General features: G+C 42.0%; 1 protein-coding gene across 1 annotated transcript in view; it reads right to left on the bottom strand.

Annotated features, from left to right (window-relative positions):
* CACNB2 (calcium voltage-gated channel auxiliary subunit beta 2) overlaps positions 1-20117 on the bottom strand; it is a 132298-nt gene that overhangs the window by 27598 nt on the left and 84583 nt on the right. Inside the window, exons 3-5 of the mRNA XM_047064999.1 lie at positions 9873-9995; positions 7682-7818; positions 3902-3978 (exon numbers count right to left, since the gene is read on the bottom strand). Of these exons, the coding sequence (XP_046920955.1) occupies positions 3902-3978; positions 7682-7818; positions 9873-9995 (337 nt within the window). The remainder of the gene's footprint in view (positions 1-3901; positions 3979-7681; positions 7819-9872; positions 9996-20117) is intronic.

Here is a 20117-nt window from a genome sequence, read left to right as displayed (position 1 = left end):
CTTCACACGAGGAACACATCGGGTTCACGCAACGGCAACCGCTGCTGACCGTTTCGACGGGGGCAGGTCACCCGGCAGCCGTCACATCACTCTTCAATTCTGAAGCGATTGTGGATATTAGGTGACTCAGCCTTATGAAAACTAAATGAAACCCTCGTTTAACTGTTCCTTTGATTCATCGGATTAGGTCGGAGGCAGGCGATGAAGGAACTCCCTGGCACTGTTTGCATGGTATTGCACACATCAACTACTGCTTGCGGAAACAGCAGGTAGGATTCTCTCTCTCCAGTGAAGGTAATAACAGGCTGAGTTAATTCCAAGTATTTAGTTAGACCTCCCTGGCAATGAAGTCTTTCTTTGTGCAGCATCCATGCATACTGAGGCGCTAAAAGGTTCAGCATGTAGTGTTTGATGGGAACACTACAAAATGTGCCCACGGGGTTGAATGGATGCTTTTGTACAACCTGTAAGGTTTTCCTTGTATCCCCACTCAGGAAGCAGGTTGTTAGTGTCTTCCTGGATACGATGGAGAGGATTGGGGTCAGTTTTTCACGATTTCTAATACCTCTCTTAACCAACGTCAGATCATTTTCCCTTCTGGTGGCACGTGCCCATACACTTTTACCTTCCTCATCTTTTCTTGGGCTTATAAAGGCGACCTTCTGGGGAGAGTACTTCCTGAGAGCCTTTCTGAAATCGAGGATACCTACTGGCATGTGAGAACTGACAGGACCCTGGGATTGCAAAATTCATGAATTAGATTTTATGATTTGGCCATTGAATCTAGTCTGCTCTGATCAGTGCATGGGCTTTTTTTTTTTGTTTAATCCTTGAAATGTTTTTTTTTTTTTTTTTGAGAGAGAGAGAGCATGCATAAGTAGGGGAAGGGCAGAGAGAGAGAGGGGGGGACAGAAGATCTGAAGTGGATTCCATGCTGACAGCAGAGAGCCCGACGTGGGGCTCTAACTCAAGAACCAGGAGATCATGACCTGAGCTGAAGTCGGATGCTTACCTGAGCCACCCAGGTACCCCAGTGGATGGATTCTTTTTTTAAATTTTATAGTAGGAGTGGATATGCATAAAAAGTTCAGCTGTGATACTGCCCAGATGTTTGGCGACCCACGCATAGCCTCAAAACCCGAGTCAGGTTTGAAATTTACCTGTATTTGGACACAAGGGCTCAAAATCCCCAACTGAGAACTTTCCAACTGATTAGTTCTGACTTATGGTTAACTTAAATTTAAAAGCCATCAGGGTTCACTCTGAAGCGCAGAGAATTCTAAAACATTCGGCCAGAGTTCCATACACTTTATTAGACTCAGATGGTTACCCCTTTTCTGTTTTATACTTGTGTTTGCAGACCTTAGCAAACATTAGTATTTACGTGGGAAAAACTACTTCCATAAATATGAAAATAGCTTCTTTTATTGGTCCTCACTAGAATGATTCTTTTTTTTTTTTTTCTTCTGGTAGAGACCCTTGGAAACATTTTTTGAAATCTAAATTGTAAACTTCACCTTAAGACCCCTGGGTCAGGTGGAGTGGCGTCCTGGGGGGACCAGTGTGGGCATATGCATGTAAGTGTAGGGGGGTATGTGTTCCGTAACTGACTACCACCCAGTCACTCAGATATGAAGTGGAAATTCTTCCTTTTCCAAATCCTTGAGAACCTCCAAGAATATTTACTTTAGGCAAATGCTTATATTCCTTGGTCTAGTGATGGGTGAGGTGAATTGTAGACAGGGCCTCTGGGAAATAAAGATAAATTTGCAGGCCAATCCACACTGGATGAATTAGGCAGTCTACCCTGCAGGTGGGGTGGGGAAACATCTCTGCAGAAGTTTTCCGAAGGTTTCCTTCAGAGAAGTTGAAATATGAAAATTATAGCAGGTTCCTGTTATAAATTTTGTGGTTGGCAAATGTCTCCAGTCTTTTCAGTCCCAAGTGTTTTCTATTCTTGCTATTCGTGAAAAGGTATTGCAAAGCCCTGCATCTGTAGAAAACCTGTGTCAAGTTTTAAATCATCTTGACCTTGCTGTAGTAACTTGAACTTTTGTTTTAGTGATGATGGACACTTGCCTGCAAAAATGAAATGTTATTTTACAAACACACTAACTCACTCTTCAAAATGCACGTGGCCTGCTCTCACATCGCCAAAAGCATTAGAAGGCCACAGCCCAGTTTATGGAAATGGAAGAATCTTCTCGTCTACGGGAGTGGCGTGGACTTCTGGGCACGGGGCTGCAGTTCTTTCACAATATGATGTGACATTTCCCCATTTCAGGAGCCTAGTGGCAGTCCTCTGGAGCCTCTGAGACAGTCTTTAAGATATATATGAAGGGTACAGCTTGATATCATAATCTCGGTAACTTTACATATTTGAGAAGGTGTGGAGATCAGCCTCCTTTCCCCTGTGCGTTCAGTAAGTAGCTACCCTCCACTGATGAAGGGAAGGCATGAGCCTTACCTAACATCTAAAAGGGCTTCAATTTTCATTTCAAACGTACGATTATACTTAATTTCGGGCAACTCAGAATTATTGCAAGCTGTACGTACATGGTTTTTGAAATCAATATGCATCCTAAAATGATTTATTTCTTATTGTGCTCAGATTTTGCACTTAGAGAAGTTGTGTCATTTTTATTAAGAAGCCTTTGGTCTCTAAAAGCCACCAACATGCAGCAATGAGGCCTGATCAGGAGTCCGAGGGGAATCCTGTTCTTCAGACACACCAGTTAGAGGGCACCTACGTCCCTACCTTCTCCGCGGATGTATACGCTTCCCTCTTCCAGCTTCCTTGGAATCACACGAGGAATCATTTCACTCAAATGCTCTGCTGGTAACTCCCTGGAGTCCTCCTCTGAGTCCCAGTTGCCTCTCTTAGCAAACTAAGATTCTGATAATCCTGGGCTTTCTACAGTTCCACCAACTGGCCTCCTAATTATATAGAACTCCAAGTTCTACAGAGAAGGGTCGAGTTGCCAGCTTTATTTTTTTTAATGTATATTTCTTTTTAGAGAGAGAGAGAAAGAGTGAGCAGGGGAGGGGCAGAGAGAAGGAGAGAGAGAATCCCAAGCAAGCAGGTTCTGCATTGTCAGCACAGAGCCCAATGTGGGGCTCGATCCCACGAACCATGAGACTGACCTGAGCCGAAAGCAAGAGTCGTACGCTCAACTGACTGAGCCACCCAGGCACCCCCAGAGTTGCCAGATTTACTAAAGAAAAATACAGTCCACTTTGAATTTCAGATAAACAATTTTTTTTTACTCTAAGTATTTCTCATACAACACTTACTTATACTAAAAAAATCATTCAATCTTTATCTGAATTCAAATTTAATGTGGTGTGCTTCTCCACTGTTTTGGAAAGAAAACAGTAGTTACTCTTCCTGTGAGTGTTTCTGTCTTTTTCAATATTTCTACGTATCTCTTAAATCTTCCAAAGAGCCTTTTGGGTAAAGCTCGTGTCAGGCCAATCACTCCATCATTTTATTCTCCTTTCCTTGCCTTTCCACAGCATTTATCCTTCTTTTCCTTTTATTTAACAGTGAGGCCAACGCACATTACACTGTGTCTGATGGTGGGTATTCACCCATTTACTGCCCAGGACGACGTGCGGGGCACCATGTGAAGTACGTAGGGATAAAAAAGTTAAATACATTCATCACTTTGGTCATCCAAGCAACTTACAGCGAACACATTGACATATTCCCTTTTTTCCAAGCCCTGCCAAAATTTCCCCATATTGTTTCTTACCCCATGTGAGCATTCTTATGTCCGATCAGTTTGAACCTTTCTAGGGTTCAGGCGGTGATTCTGGGTATGTAAATTCACACAACTAGGTCAGACTGGGGAAAGCATGAAATGCAGAATGTACCGTTTCGCACTTATTACCTACTTACCGGACGATGGAGGTGTAGATTTTCTGGAACTAGGTACTATGTCACCCAAACTGGATGATGAATTTCCTCCTGATTTACTGAAGTAAAGCAAAAATTTATGTTACACCTGACGCTTATTTCAGACATTAGAACATTTCTATTGCTCAATAAACATGATTAGTCATTGTCTTTTTATTGAACTTTAAACTTGTCTTTCCTACAAGGAGGCAAATAATAATTTCCCAGCGGAGATTCCTGGAGTACTTGAAACAGCCATGTAATAGTCTCTGTTTCAAATTCAAGGTTTAATTTTAAAAGGCCCTGAGAGAACGGAGGAGAACTAGGGTAATATCTGCGGCCCTCACACTCTCCACCAGCATCACAGAGAGATAACAGCAGATGCCCTTTGCTTTTTATGTTAGCGACCTTCTGAAGTAATGCACAGAACCTTAAAGTTAACACCAAAACTTATGACTTCCTTCTTGTGTGGTTCCTGCTTCTCTGTCTTAGCTGGGTTACTTTCAGTGTATTAAGATTGAAAGTACGCAAGCTTTCGTGAGCAACCTACAAGAGAAAAACACAGCAATACTCAACCTGCTAACCTTTAAAAGATCCACAACGGAGCATGAGACACACAAGTGTTCTATGATTTAACCCTCTGATAGTAGTTAGTATATTCGGAACATGTCTCAAGCCTGCCTACCGCGGAGGATTCAACTTGGGGATTTTAGGCACAAACTGAAGGGCGTGTACTTCAGAACCACCAAATTCTAAAATCCGAAACAAGACACGCCAGCGTCTTAGCAACTTTATGGGATAAAGTTATCGGAATCAGAGCGTTTATGTTTTTTCACCGGCATACCAGCATGCTAAATGCCCTACTACCAAATGGCCCCTTAGGAAGAAGATGGAAAGGAATATCGTACAAGAGTGACAGTCAGTTTTGGCAAGGCGATCTTAGTGCCTAACGTGTATTATCAGAGCCAATCGTGGGTGTACTTGAAAGAATTTGCTACAGTGTCTATGCACCAAAGGGCAATGTTTAAGTTACACAAACATTAAGATAAAAATATAAATTCCACTAAAATACCAGTAACCAGGCTCAACCGTATTGCTGCTATTCGGGCGTTTTGATGCATAAAATAGACAAACGTCAAAAACTTTAAGTAGCTAGCAGGAGGCCTCTGTATCTTTTTTCCGATTCTTAACAGGTACTCCAGTACAGTTAATAAGAATACCAGACTGTATATAAAATTAATAAAAAGTGGTATTTATAGAAGCTGTAAGAATACCCATTACCAGGACCAAAACATTTTTTTCCAGACGTTTTGTGTTTGTTTGGTTTTGCTTTTCCTTTTTCTAAGGTACTGAGTCTAATTTCAGTTCAAGCATGGGTCTGTTTTACATTCTCTTTGAATTTTAATAAAAGTCAAAGTATTATTTGAATTGTGTAAAATTTCGACAACCACTGCAAATAGTCAAAATGTTCAAAATGCAAATTTGCCCTTAACTTTTAATTCCAGACAAATGCCACATTCTTGAGCTCTGCCCCCATTTACCACTTTTGATGTCGGTTGATTTTTATAATTTAAAAAACATCAGGCTTTTTACATACTGCTGAATGCTGGCTATGTCCTCAGAATCGAACCGTATTTCGGATGTTAGAAGACAAACGTAAGATCTCTGAAAGTAAAAACACCTTCACATACTGAGGCAAAAACTTAGGTAACCAGGACAAAATAAAATCAAGAAAATCAAAAGAAAAGATCCAGAGGTCTAGTAAAGGTCACCTAACTCCCTAGAATAAGTTATGAGGCGTTACTCCCCAAATACAGATAGTTTATATGGTCCTTTAAGGGAAAAAATGGAAAAGCAATACGATCTAATATAGTAAATAAAAACGGGCCCTTGCCACACGATGTGTGGCATAGCATGGTCGTCCGTCTGCGGTCTGGCTACAGTCAGATGGATTGAGTTCTCATCTTCATTCTACCACTTACAAGCTGTGCAAGCTTGGTCAAGTTCCCTAGCTTCTTTGCCTGTCGCCTCATCTGTGAAGTGGAAACGCTCATACTTCTTGTGCCCACAGGTTCTTATAAAGCTGAGCTGATGACCGACATCAGACCAGGGATGCCCGCCTGGGAGGCAGAGGAAACCGCGCTTCCTTAACAACGTTGGCCAAAGCTTCTCCCTTCCTACTCCTTGGGAAGTATTCTCAGTTTGTACGTGAATAAGCAGAGAAAGATATACAAGTCTATCTCCGTAAAAAACCATCCCAAATTTCCTACAATACATTCTACAAAACACGATTCCAAAGACATGCACCAAGAAACGTTCAAGATAATTTTAGTAGACACCTGAAAAATATCCCCCTCCCACTATCCAGATTCATAGGCTGAACAGATTAAAGGCTGGGAACAGCTTTAAGGTAATTTGCTATTACCAAGTACTGTCCTAAACTTGTTTGACCAGGTAAATGCTTGAAAATACTGAATTATCCTCAACAAACAAAATCAAAACAATCCCCTATCTGAGATCACTTCAAACCTCAACAAACTATATCCCACCAAAGTCAAAACAGCAATATATATACCCTATGAAAAGAAAACTTTTTCACATTATAAGATTTTACTAGTTAGTACTGAGAGACTACTATCAATACAGAGATTAGAAAAATAACAATTTTTCCAGGAGAACGCTGGAAATTTTATGAATAGGATCCGATCTCTAACACCCTACAAGTAAAATGTGCATGCACTGTTGATCTGCGTGCATCCACTTTTATAAGGACTAAATGCATCTCACAATCTGAGAGCCCCCAGTAGCCCAGGGATTAATGACAGCCAAATAAGGGGGGAGAGGTTTCAAATAAGGGAGGAATCCATTCCCGTTACAAGAGAGGGACGTTTCAAACCAAAAAAAAAAAAGATCTTCTAGATGACTTATTTGCAGATACTTGGGGGAAGAAAATCTTGCCTGTGCTAAAATATTACCATTGGCAAAGGATCTTCCAGCATTATAGAAACAAAATATAACCAAGAAAATAGAAACCTAGCAATTCACATTAATGAAAAGGTTTGCCCCAATCACATCCCTTCCGACAAGGAGAAGCAGAAGAATCAGGCCGTGTTCTCGGACTCGTCTGCATAGGGTTCAATTTCAAATTCACTCCATGTCTGAGTAGCTCCTCCGGTGATTCTTTTAATGAGGGGCACACAACCTCAAGAATCCTAAGAAGGATTATTCAGCCCCAGCTTATTACATAACTCATTTAATTGCTATCTGCAAAGGCAGCGTTAACTGGTTTCATATTGAGTTTCCCTTTACGTGCTTAGCGATGGGTAGAACTGAAAATTGAGTTTCCTAAGTGAAAATGAAGTAACAGGTCACAAGACCTGCTCTTCGCCAGTGAAGTCTAAGACCATCATCTCTAAAACACCTTCCTGCCATGGCAGGCAGCTACCACGGACACTCGGATTAGTCATGAAGGCTGCTCAGTGTCCCAGTGTTTTCGGTTCTAGAGATTAGGACTTGAGAATTTCCTCTGCACTGAAGCCCACATTTAATACTCCATGCCTTTATGATTAACGACAACAATTAATTTGATTCTCTCCCAAATAAGATGACAATCAGATGCTGGGATGAAGGCTTTAAAATGCAGGATTTGTGATTCTATCAATAAACCATATCACCAGTCTGCTTTTCAACACATAATAAAGACTGTGGAACACACAAAACAAGAGGACATAAATGATGACACAGTCTGGACGTTTACAAAGACACTTGATGTTTTTCTCATACCTGGAGTAGAATTTCCCTTGCTTGGCTCTCTGTTCATGCTGTAGTCTCATATTTTCTAGTTTGACTGGGCTTGGAATGAATCCGATCTCACAGCCTTCTTTAACCAATCGCCCTATCCACCAGTCATTGTTAAATTTCTAAACGCAAAATCAAATTTGTTACGATCAGTGCACAGAAGTTCATGTATTCAGATTGTTTTTCTTCTACATGAACTATTTTCAGTGGAGAGAAATATTATGGCGAATACAGTTAACTATGCCTCAACATCACAACTGGAGAAAGCCTAAGGCTTTCATGGGTTGAACAGGTAAGACTGAAGTATGGCCAGTGAGCTCAGCAATTCACCATAGGATTTACCCCTCATTCTCTTTCCTGGTACTATGTGAGATTAGCCTGAACTTCGGTGCGGCCTCTGCAGGCCCCTGGTTCAAATATTCACAATTCTTCCCATTAAGAACCAGGGAGTGCTACAGAGTTCTCTTCTGTAATCAGATTGCTTAAAAATATTAAGAGTCAGAGATAAATACTGAAATCTACCTGAAATATTTTGTTCCAGGGCCAAATTTCCCTTTATGCAAACAGGTTTATAGTTACAATGGTATGGTGTTCACAGATGATTTCTCCATTTACGTGGATGTTGACAATTTCTCTCTTGCAGATAGAATGTTTATCCTACATCTTTATGATTTGTTTTTAATCCTCTCAATGGAATAGTACTTTGCCAGTCTATTCTTGAACATTTCAAAGAAGACTGGCCACTCCGTTTTTCTTTTCCTTCCATGGTAGAGAAGAGATCTGTCTTTAAGCATCAGCCATCAGAACGGGACCCTGGATTAACCTAACTTCTGCCTGTAAAGTCAGATTGTAGGCATGCCACCATTTCTGACAGCTTTTATGGTCTTTCCTTTCCAGCCAGTATTTCGTATCTCTTTCTAAAAAGTTAACGAAATGGTAGGTTCTCAATTCTCCAGGCTTTTTTTTTTCTTACACATATAAAAACATTTCTGAATCGAGGCTGAAACTGTACCTCTCTACACCTCTTTACTACATAGAGTTTTAGAGTACGGATTTATTTTTTCTTTAATAAATTTTTTTTATTAGAGTCTTGACTAGGCTTTTTTATTTATTTATTTAAAAAAATTTTTTTAACGTTTATTTATTTTTGAGACAGAGAGAGACAGAGCATGAACGGGGGAGGGGCAGAGGGAGAGGGAGACACAGAACCGGAAGCGGGCTCCAGGCTCTGAGCCATCAGCCCAGAGCCTGACGCGGGGCTCGAACTCACAGTCCGTGAGATCGTGACCTGAGCTGAAGTCGGACGCTCAACCGACTGAGCCACCCAGGCACCCCATTGACTAGGCTCTTTGAATTGGGAGTCCTCACCTCCTTCACTTTAGTGAGCAGCTAAATTTACATACATTCTTCCTGACACATCATCCCTTGGATGGAAGTCTGTTCCAATGGTCACTCCTGCAGGTCCGGGGAAACCTCATGCTCACACACTGAGAACATCATTGAGGGGGAATTTCTGGTCGCTTAATGCCATGTTCTACACAGCTGGCATTTGGTAAATATTGACTCAAAATAAGCCTTAATTAAGGGTGAATTTTTCCAATGTACAGGCAGGAGTCATTGTTAACTGGCAGGTGGAGACCTCCGGCATGGAGGAAAAGGGAGCGTCTGGCTATCTGCTTCTTGTATCAATGGCTCCAATTCCCACGATTCTCCCTCCGCTTCAGACATTTACTCCCGAAAGGAGGATCAGGGCACCAGTGGTCTGCCTTCAGACATTGTCAGCAGAGAGGAGAGATCATGAATTCTAGGTATTATTATTAACTCTCCCCCAGATGGTTAAACTTGAGACATGAGAGGGACTCGACATGCAGCCAAGGTTAAAAATTAAAAGAAAAGTACAGGTTAAGCATAAAAAAAAAGGATCATCTACTCCAGTAATTCCCAATTTCTGGGTCACAGAGCCCAGGGGAGCCCTGAGGTTAACTGCAAGAGGCCTGTGACTTCTTTCTTCTTTAAAAAGGTTATATTTATATTAGAAAAGGTTGAGAGGTGCTGAATTTGTGCATGTTATGCAAGTGGAGCTCTACGCAATGCTATTTCATGGCAATAAGAAATAAGAAATGATGTTTCAAGGTGAAAACATCAGGCGGGTAGAAATTCAAATTATTTTCCTTACTTCCTTAACATGCAGAAAATCTTTTGCTTCGAAGGAGATGGCCATGCCTGGCACTGGAACATCATCTTCATGGGCTGCACTATAGCTGACATTTGTCCGAACAGCAAATGCAACGGGCTTTGTCTAAGGAGGGAAAAGAAAGGGAGAAAAAAGTAAAAAAACAAAAAAAACAAAACAAAAACCCAAAAAACCAAAACCAAAAACACAACAGTGTTCCTCCCTTTCCCCTCCAACATACAAACAGACACCGAATATCTACTGTCATTTCTTTTTGAAGTTTTTATTTATTTTTTTAGAGAGAGAGAGAATCCCAAGCAGGCTCTGACTGTCAGCACTGAGCCTGATGTGGGGCTCAATCCCACAAACCGTGAGGTCAGGACCCGAGCCGAAATCAAGAATCAGAAGCTCAACCAACTGAGCCACCCAGGGGCCCCTCTACTGTCATCGTTGCTGGTTTTCCACCTCGGTTGTTTATCACAAAACAGCTTATTAGTATTCACAACATGTAAAATCTTTCCGCTCTCAGCCACATACCACCCATCTCCAAACTAGAAAAAGGCCACCGTTCTCTTGGAAAGCACAAGAGATAAAGTGCCCCTTCTCTGCTTTCAGTGAAAAAGACTTAGCAACCACCACTCCTACCCCAACAGCTACTTTAATTAATTAATAACATAGTTGTAGGAAGGACAGTGTTTTGGGTGAAAAAAGAACCAGAGAATATATCTTCTTGAAGGCTGCAGAGAATTATGAAAGTCAATGACATTTAATTCTATTATTTTTCCTCCTTGAGTTGGGTCAGCCATTAAAGATGGTAACCTTTGTTATTTGATGCTTTGAAAATTTACAGGTAAGTATTTGCCCTCTAGTTAGGCAATTCCTGTTTACCCGCAAGGTGGAAAAATAGGTAAGCTCAGAAATGGTGAAAAGTGGTACTGTTTTTTTTTTTAAAAATTATTTATTTGGGGGCACCTGGGTGGCTTAGTTAAGCGTCTGACTCTTGGTTTCAGCTCAGGTCATGATCTCACCGTTTGTGACTTCAAGCCTTGCATCAGGCTCAACACTGACAGTGTGGAGCCTGCTTGGGATTTTCTCTCTCCCTCTCTCTGCCCCTCCCCCACTCCCTCTCTCTGTCTCTCTGAAAATAAATAAACTTTAAACATTTTTAAATTTATTTCTTTAAATTCAAGTTAGTTAACATATCGTATAGTACTGGTTTCAGGAACAGAAGCCAGTGATTCATCACCTACATAAAACACCCGGTGCTTAGCCCAACAAGTGCCCTCCTAAGACAACTGACAGAATGGGAGAAGATATTTGCAAACGACATATCTGCTAAAGGGTTAGTATCCAAAATCTGTAAAGAACTTATCAAATTCAACACCCAAAAAACAAATAACCCAGTGAAGAAATGCGCAGAATATATGAATAGACCCTTTTCCAAAGAAGATATCCAGAAGGCTAACAGACACATGAAAAGACGCGCAACATCACTCATCACCAGGCAAAGACAAATCAAAGCCACAATGAGATACCCCCTTACACCACCTGTCAGAATGGCTAAAATTAACAACTCAGGAAAACAACAGATGTTGGCAAGGATATGGAGAAAGGGGAAGAATGAAAACTGGTGTGGCCACCTCTGGAAAACAGTATGGAGGCTCCTCAAAGACCTAAAAATAGAACCACACTACAACCCAGCAATTGCAGTACTAGGTATTTATCCAAAGGATACAAAAATGCTGATTTGAAGGGGTACATGCACCCTAATGTTTACAGCAGTGCTATCAACAATAGCCAAATTATGGAAAGAGCCCAAATGTCCATCGACTGATGAATGGATAGAGAAGATGTGATACACATATACAATGGAATATTGCTCGCGATCAAAAAGAATGAAATCTCATCGTTTGCAACAACATGGAAGTAACTAGAATGTAATACGCGAAGCAAAATAAGTCGGTCAGAGAAAGACAAAAGTGGTATTGTCTTAAGTGGCATTGTGTTTCTTTATGTTATGGGCCAGTGGACTTTTTCTGAGCCGTTTCTCGCTTCTGAAGGAGCTCTTCTTTGACTCTGCTTGTCAGGAGGGAAAGGAGGGATTTGGAATAGAGAGTCCATCTTTACTTCCAAAGTTAATTTGTTCTACAGAACTGTTGTCTGGGTCGAGGACTGAGCTAAAAGCCATGAAGTCACACAGATCCATCCACAATATGCAGACTGAGAAAGGCTACCACATTCTGGGCAAGAGCATAGTAGACATAAACTGGGCATAAATATCTAGAATCTAATTCTTGTTATCCACTATGATCTTCACTGATATAAAAGGTACTCATCCTCAAATGGAACTAGAGACTGTAAAAAAAGAAACAAAAAAAAAGTTGCCCATAATTGTTTCACTGAAACACAATCATTGATAGTGATGGTGCTTCCATTTTTTTCTGGAAATTTCTTTACATACATAGATTTTACTCCCACAGCTATAATCATAAGGTATTTCATTTTTATCCAGCTATTTTCATGCAATATGCTTTTTAAATCTGCCATTTAAAATTATTCAAACCATTTACCTTTTTTTGATACTGGAGTTTATATTTTTTTCACTATGATAAATATTCTACTTCAAAAAAATCTGTATGTGAAAAGCTTCTTTCTATTTAGAATTCTTTCCCTGGGACAGATTCCCAGGGGTAGCATGAGTAAGCCATGAGTTACCAAAACCTTTTTCAATTCTTTTCCAAACTACCGTCTAAATGGGCTGCTCCATTTTAAACTGCAACCAGCACTATACAATGGTGCCCTTTAAAAGAAGATGTAGTCTTAATCAGATTTGGGTTTGCTGCCAGAAATAGGATTTTCTTTTTAATTTTTTTACTGTTTATTTATTTATTTTTTTTAATTTTTTTTTTTTCAACGTTTATTTATTTTTGGGACAGAGAGAGACAGAGCATGAACGGGGGAGGGGCAGAGAGAGAGGGAGACACAGAATCAGAAACAGGCTCCAGGCTCTGAGCCATCAGCCCAGAGCCTGACGCGGGGCTCGAACTCCCGGACCGCGAGATCGTGACCTGGCTGAAGTCGGACGCTTAACCGACTGCGCCACCCAGGCGCCCCATACTGTTTATTTATTTTTGAGAGAGAGAGAAGAATTTGAAGCAGGCTCCAGGCTCTGACCTGTCAGCATAGAACCCAACGTGGGGCTCGGACTCACAAACTGTGAGATCGTGACCTGAGTCAAAGTTGGACACTTCACCAAGCGAGCCACGTAGGTGTCCTACAAATAGGGTTTTCTTGAATACATCTTTCTATTATTCAGGAGAGTTTCGCATCATAAAAATACAGATCCAAAATTTTTTTTATGTTAGCATGATCATTTCCCTCAGGGTCTTTTTTTTTATTTTATTTTTTATTTTAAGTTTATTTATTTATTTTGAGAGAAACAGAGCAAGTGGGGGAGGAACAGAGAGAGAAGGAGACAGAGGATCTGAAGCAGGCTCCTCGCTGACAGCAGAGAACCTGATGCGGGGCTCGAACCCGTGAACTGAAGTCAGACACCCAACCAACGGAGCCACCCAGGCGCCCCTCCCTGAAGGTCTTTTATTCCTTGGAGGATAGAGAGATTACATGTGGCATCATGTTTTTTCATCATGGGAAGACATAAATTTTAAATATACAGCTCTACAGAGGATCCCATGGAAATCTCAGGTCTTCTACACGTTAACTTTTCAAAGACTGTAGGTAGTAGCAGGAAGAGGAGACACTGAAAAACAGAAAAACAAACTAAAGGCGTGGTGAAGGCCAGCATGTAGGAACAAGGGCCACAGATAATAATTTTCTGTTCTGACAGGTAAGACATCAACACAGAACATGCGTTCTTCCTTGGCTCACCTCCCGTAACCAATAATTCTAGCCCTGCATATGGAGTTGTGTATGGGAATCAGCTTTACACAACATATAGGGAGCAAAGAACAGCAGAATCCCACCCCTTACGATACTCACTTCAGGAACTACATTTCTAAGATTAGAATGGACAACAATGAAAGTGGAGAGGAGGAAAAAGGCTTTATCAAACTACGAGAGCTTACCTGCTAGAGACAAAGACCCCAGGATGCCAACCAAAGGGACCAAACGACAATGTCACTTTGGGTTCCCTGAACTCACTTCAGCACTAGCTCAAGCAGCACACCTACTATGTGGAAGACGTTTTCCACATCAATTCCATTCGTATGGGTTCATTCGTATGGAATTTTAAAAGGCCTGGATTTGAATGCTGATTCTGCCATTTACCAGGTAAGCGGCCTGGGTATATTTCTTACTCTCACTGAGCAATGTTTCCTCGTGGCTGAAATGAGAGTCATAATACCAACACAGCAGGGTGATTGCGAGATTTCAGAAAATGCGTATGTCGCAAGTTACAGGAAATCCTGCCATTTGCAATGACACGGTTGGACCCCAAGGGCATTAAGCTAAGTTAGACTAAGGCAAATTCCTGTATCACCTCACTTATATGTGGAATCTAACCAACGCCCCCCCCAACCCCAAAACCCAACTCACAAAAAACGGAGAGAGTGCTCAATAAATGGGCTTGCTATCCACCATAATAAATGCCACACCTAAAGAAATGTTTCCCCATATTCACCCATCTTTTAAGGCCCTACACGAACTGTTCTCTCTGTGCTCTTTCAGTGTGACCCTGCTCAGACCAAACTATTTAAAACAGGTGAATACGTGCCATAGGATACAAGCTAAATCACTCTTCTTTTCAAGATGTGTTCCTCCAACGTGGATTCTTTCATGCTCTTTCGGGTGGGAAAACATGGTAAGGCTTTCCCAGATTTGTTTTGCTTACACTATCCTAGCTCTTTAATTCTGATTTTCTTTGAGAGTCCTAAGTCACGGGGGCTTTATTTTTTAACCAACGTGAAGTCCCAAGGGAACGTGTCTTAAGGAATCTTTGCATTTTTATCCCATGAAACCATTTTTAAAAATTAAACATACCTTGCTTTCAGTTGACCTCTGCATTTCTGGCCTCCTGGCGGTACGGTCCAGGCCTCAAGGACTCCTTCCTTTCATCACTCAAGCCTCTCGGCTTCGTTCCCACTCAGACCTGCACTTACGGCCCAGAAGCCTGCCTTGTTTTTATGCTTCTTCCAGTGCCACATCTCCAATCAGGACCCAGGACGTGGTTCAGCTGATCCCCACTCCACACGCATGGGATCCACTCGAACAATTTGTGGCCATAACTGATTGTCGGGGCATTTACGCTTTGAGGCCAGTGGATGTTTATTCTCTCTCTCTCTCTCTCTGTTTTTTTTTTTTTTTTTTTTTTTTGCGCCCTTCCTCAGGTTAAGGCAAAGTCCTAAAGAGGAAGAACAAATAGAAGCCAGGGAGCCCTGGCCCTACACAGGCCTCCTAGGAACACCAGGACAGAGGGGACTGTGGTGGTGGTGACAGACGGATCTAGAGCTGTCGGACATGCTGAGCCCCCACACTGCTCTGGGTCTTGAGGGAAGCACGGCTGATCCGGGCCTCTGGACCAGAAGTTAATGGGACACTCTGAGGAGTGGGCTTTGCCCCAGGTCATAGGTTCCCCTCAAATTGTCCTCTGGATGCTCTTGACCTCCAGAGCCTCACAGGTGTGCCCGAAAGACTTGGTCACAGCTGTCGGGAAAGGTGGAGAAGAAAGGCAGCAAGCACACATATAAAGGTGGCCCACAGCCCCAGGTAAGGTCCTCTCAGGACTACTGTGGAACAGTACTCAAATCCCAGGGCAGATTTAGATTTATTTTCTATGTTTATTTATTTTTAAATATAATTTATTGTCAAGTTGGCTAACATACAGTGAACACACACAGTATGCTCTTGGCTTCGGGAGTAGATTCCCATGATTCATTGCTTCCATACAAGACCAAGTGCTCATCCCAACAAGCGCCCTCCTCAATGCCCATCACTTGTCCCTCAGTTTGTTCTCTGTATTTAAGAGTCTCTTATGGTTTGCCTCCCTCTTTGTTTGAAACTGTATTTTTCCCCTTCCTAGATTTAGATTCACCCTATTCCACGGAAGCTGTGAGGTAAGTAAGTTGACTGGGAGACCACGTGACCCTCAATTCCACCTTCTGTTGACCTCATAAATAGCCTAAGACCTTTATTCTCAGGCCATGGCTATTGCTGGGGTCTACTTTTGCTGTCTCCTACTGGGATTCCCAGCTAACTTGTTTGGAGGGCCCGTGAAGTGGGGACATACCTTCCCACCAGTCTCTGCTTCTCACGTGCCCGTGCCCAGGTTAACAAGGTTGATGGTTTCCTCTGCCTATTTTTGTCCCTTCTGTCCGGCATGTGCTCTACAGCCTTAGGTGGTTGGTAAACCACTCCTGTTTTGTACTTGCCATCTTGGTGCACAGAACTAAACGTTTGCTGCACTTCAGCCTGTGAACTAAAGCTGAACAGATTCTTCAGCCAATGAGTATCACCTTGTAGAAGAGCAGAGCATTTCATCATCCAGACTATTATGCAAATATGTTTTCAAAACACTATGGCTGGGGCGCATGGGCGGCTCAGTTGGTAACGCGTCCAACTCTCGGTCTGGGCTCAGGTCATGATCTCACGGTTCAGGAGATGGGAGTCCTGTGTCAGGCTCTGCGCTGACAGCGCGGAGCCTGCTTGGGGTTCTCTGTCTCCCTCTCTCTCTGCCCCTCCCCTGCTCAGGCGGTCTCTCCCTGTCTCTCTCTGCCCCTCCCCTGCTCAGGCTCTCTGTCTCTCCCTCTCTCTCTGCCCCTCCCCTGCTCAGGCTCTCTGTCTCTCCCTCTCTCTCTGTCCCTCCCCTGCTAAGGCTCTCTGTCTCTCCCTCTCTCTCTGCCCCTCCCCTGCTCAGGCTGTCTCTCCCTCTCTCTCTCTGCCCCTCCCCAGCTCAGGGTCTCTGTCTCTCCCTCTCTCTCTGCCCCTCCCCTGCTCATGCTCTCTGTCTCTGTCTCTGTCTCTCTCTCTCTCGCTCTCAAATTAGATAAATAAACTTTGTTAAAAAAAAAAAAAGAACAAAACACTATGGCTATGTCATTTCACAATGGTATTTCCAGTCTGCATTCAGATATGTTTGGAAAGGGGGACAAATAAATAACACGTATGTAAAGCAATTACTATTCTTCTCTTCCAAGTCCTTCTTCATCTTGTACGCAGCACAACTTATAATAAAATTATAAGAACTACCATCATGGGACGTCTGAATGGTGTGCTGTATATTATGCAGAGAACAACTGGTTTTCCTGGATCAGGAAAGTGAGGCTCAAACAAGTTCTCCTAGGCCACAAATAATGGAGGTGATATTCAAACCCAGCGATCTCTTTCTAAAGCCTGGGTTCTTTCACTCAGAGGGGTACAGTGATGGCAATTTTAAAGCCTTTAAATGTCTGTGTGAAATTCTGAACACTTGAAAATTATATTTTTCACACAATGCTCAGAAATTGGCTGGGACAGAAGGTAAAAAAAAAAAATCAGGTCAAAGTCTGCCTTGTATAATTTAATCAATTTAATTTTTGTTAATTTTTAAATTTATTTTGGGGGGAGGGGCAGAGAGAGAGAGAGAGAGAGAGAGAGAGAGAGGGAGGGAGAGAGAGAATCTCAAGCTCTGACAGGACACAGCCTGACACAGGGCTGCATCCCACAACCACGGGATCATGACCTGAGCTGAAATCAAGAGCTGGATGCTGGATCAACTGAACCACCCAGGCGCCCCAAGTCCATTAAAAAAATTTTTTTTGATGATTTATTTAATTTTGAAAGAGAGAGACAGAGTGTATGAGCAGGGGAGAGGCAGAGAAAAAGAGGGAGACACAGAATCCGAAGTAGGTTCCAGACTCCAAGCTGTCAGTACAGAGCCCAACATGGGGCTCAAACCCAGGAACTGGGGGATCATGACCTGAGCTGAAGTCGGACGCTTAACCGACTGAGCCACCCAGGCACCCCTCCCCTAGTCCATTTTTAAAAAACCGCTAACAGTGAGCAGTTCCCGTGTTGGAACTACAGGCATTCACTGTAAAGGTCATGTATTTCTGCCTCTTTGCACTTGAATCATTTTGTGGTCCGACAAATCAATAACAATGTCAAATCATGATTTTTGTTTATTTGTATATGAATGTTCTTTCTTCTGTTTTCCACAACATATAAAGCTCAATTTCACGCACAGAGAATTGAGATATTAAAACACACGCGGTCTCATGGCTTCCAAAAATGCCACAGAGGATGTTGCAGAGGGAGAGCTAAAAGACCACAGCTACTATATTATAGCATAATGTACTATACATAGGAGGACCATACTATAGGGAATATATGCACAAGGAATTTATAGTATATATACCATATTTGAAAAGGGTAAGAAAAAGCCAGGCAAAGTTACTTATGATAAAATGTTTCCTGGACTAACTTTAAGGATTTTAACCGGCCTTCCAGTTATTCTGGGAGCCTTCTAACTTTGCTTTGCAAGTTTGTTACTTTTGGAAGGATTCCTTTTCTAGGTCCCTTTTCCGTGGCAGCTGCTGGAGTATCACTAAGGATTCTTTGGCTTCGGTTGTGGTTTCCTGGGGAGCTTTTGTCAGTTTACAGTCTTGGGGTGGAATTCTCCTGACACGACGACACACAGTTACAAGTACGGCAGAATGCTGAAGATCCAAACCACAGTGGTTTCACCACCGCCTGCCCCAGGCTGAATCCAGAGCCACTACAGTCCAGCCCACGGACCCGGAAGGATGGCCCATTCGTATCTCAACCCTCCCAAATGTCCCTCTTCCTCGATGCTTTTGCTCTGACTCATGCCCTCTAGCACCCTTTAAGAGTCCATCATGCCGCCATATGCTCTACTCTGCTGAGACGTGGATGTCAGAATCCAGTTTTGACCACGCCTGAACGGGAGCCCATCGAACAACTGCAGGGGGGATATTCCTGGACAGCTCGGGAGCCACAGGTCTTGCTTTTTCTCACAACCAAAGGAAGATGCATTAGTGTTCCAGAGGCCAGGCCTGTGTGAGCCTGCAGGTTCCTGTTAGAGATACATGTGAGGTTTACAGCAGAAGCAAATTCTTCTATATTTTCACAACCTTCTGGAATCACTAGACCTAAGGCTATTGGTACATGGCTATTAGAAGTAGGAGATAATTAAGTTAAAACAAATCTATTTGGGTCCAGCAATTCCTCTTCTGGGAATATATCCAAAGGAAGCAAAAATACTATGTTGAAGAGATCTCTGCACTCCCATGTTCATAGCATCACATTTACAATAGCCAAGCCATGGAAATAACCTGTGTCCATTGACAGATGAATGGAGTATTATTTAAAATTTTTTTCATGTTTATTTTTGAAAGAGAGAGGGTGAGTGGGGGAGGGGCGGGGGGCACAGAATCTGAAGCAGGCTTCAATGGAATATTATTAGGCATAAAAAGAAGGAAATCCCGCCCTTTGTGACGACATGGATAGACCTTGAGGGCATTATGCTAAGTGAGTTGTCAGAAAAGACAAATACCGTATGATCTCACATGCAGAGTATCAGAAAACAAAGCAAAACAGATTATCACAAGTTTATGGCACTATTTCTAGTTTTCTTCCTAAACAATGACTTAATGAGTTAATAATGAAACCAATCATTTTAATGGATGCAATAAGATGTTTACCTTCGGTTTATTAAAAAGGTGCTAGCGGCAGAATACGTACTTTGTTAAAAAGCAAAATGAAATTCACCCAAATAAAACAAACTTCTGATCATGATTAATAGGGTCACTTGAATTTTCATGCTTTGACTTCTTAATGTAAAGATGCATTTTACTATGTCAATAGCAAGGTGTGTGTTTTCTTTTTTCATTCTGAAACTGTCATATCTAATAACATAAAAGAAAAATCCAAAGTTAATGTTTGAATGTCTATAATGGATTTATCCAAATACTCTCAATTTTCAATATATTTTTTAATGTTTATTTATTTTGGGGGGGCAGAGACAGAGGGACACAGAGAACCCCAAGCAGGCTCCAGGCTGTCAGTGCAGAGCCCCACGTGGGGCTCCATCCCATGAACCATGAGATCATGACCTGAGCCGAAATCAAGAGTCGGGTGCTTAACCGACTGAGCCACCCAGGAGCTCCAACATTTTTAAAAGAAATTTAAGGAAAAGTATGACCCAGATACCTATTATGAGATTAGAGAAAAGAGAGCTTAAAAATCAAATTGGATTTTTGATCTACTTATACATAATCATTTCCTATAAAACAC

Source organism: Lynx rufus, unplaced genomic scaffold (genome assembly GCF_022079265.1).
Source record: "Lynx rufus isolate CCGP_SWC_20201006 ecotype Redwood Valley unplaced genomic scaffold, mLynRuf1.p SCAF_7, whole genome shotgun sequence".
Lineage (NCBI taxonomy): Eukaryota > Metazoa > Chordata > Mammalia > Carnivora > Felidae > Lynx > Lynx rufus.
The sequence above is the reverse complement of the archived record's forward strand: the minus strand, read 5'-3'. Positions and strand labels throughout refer to the sequence as shown.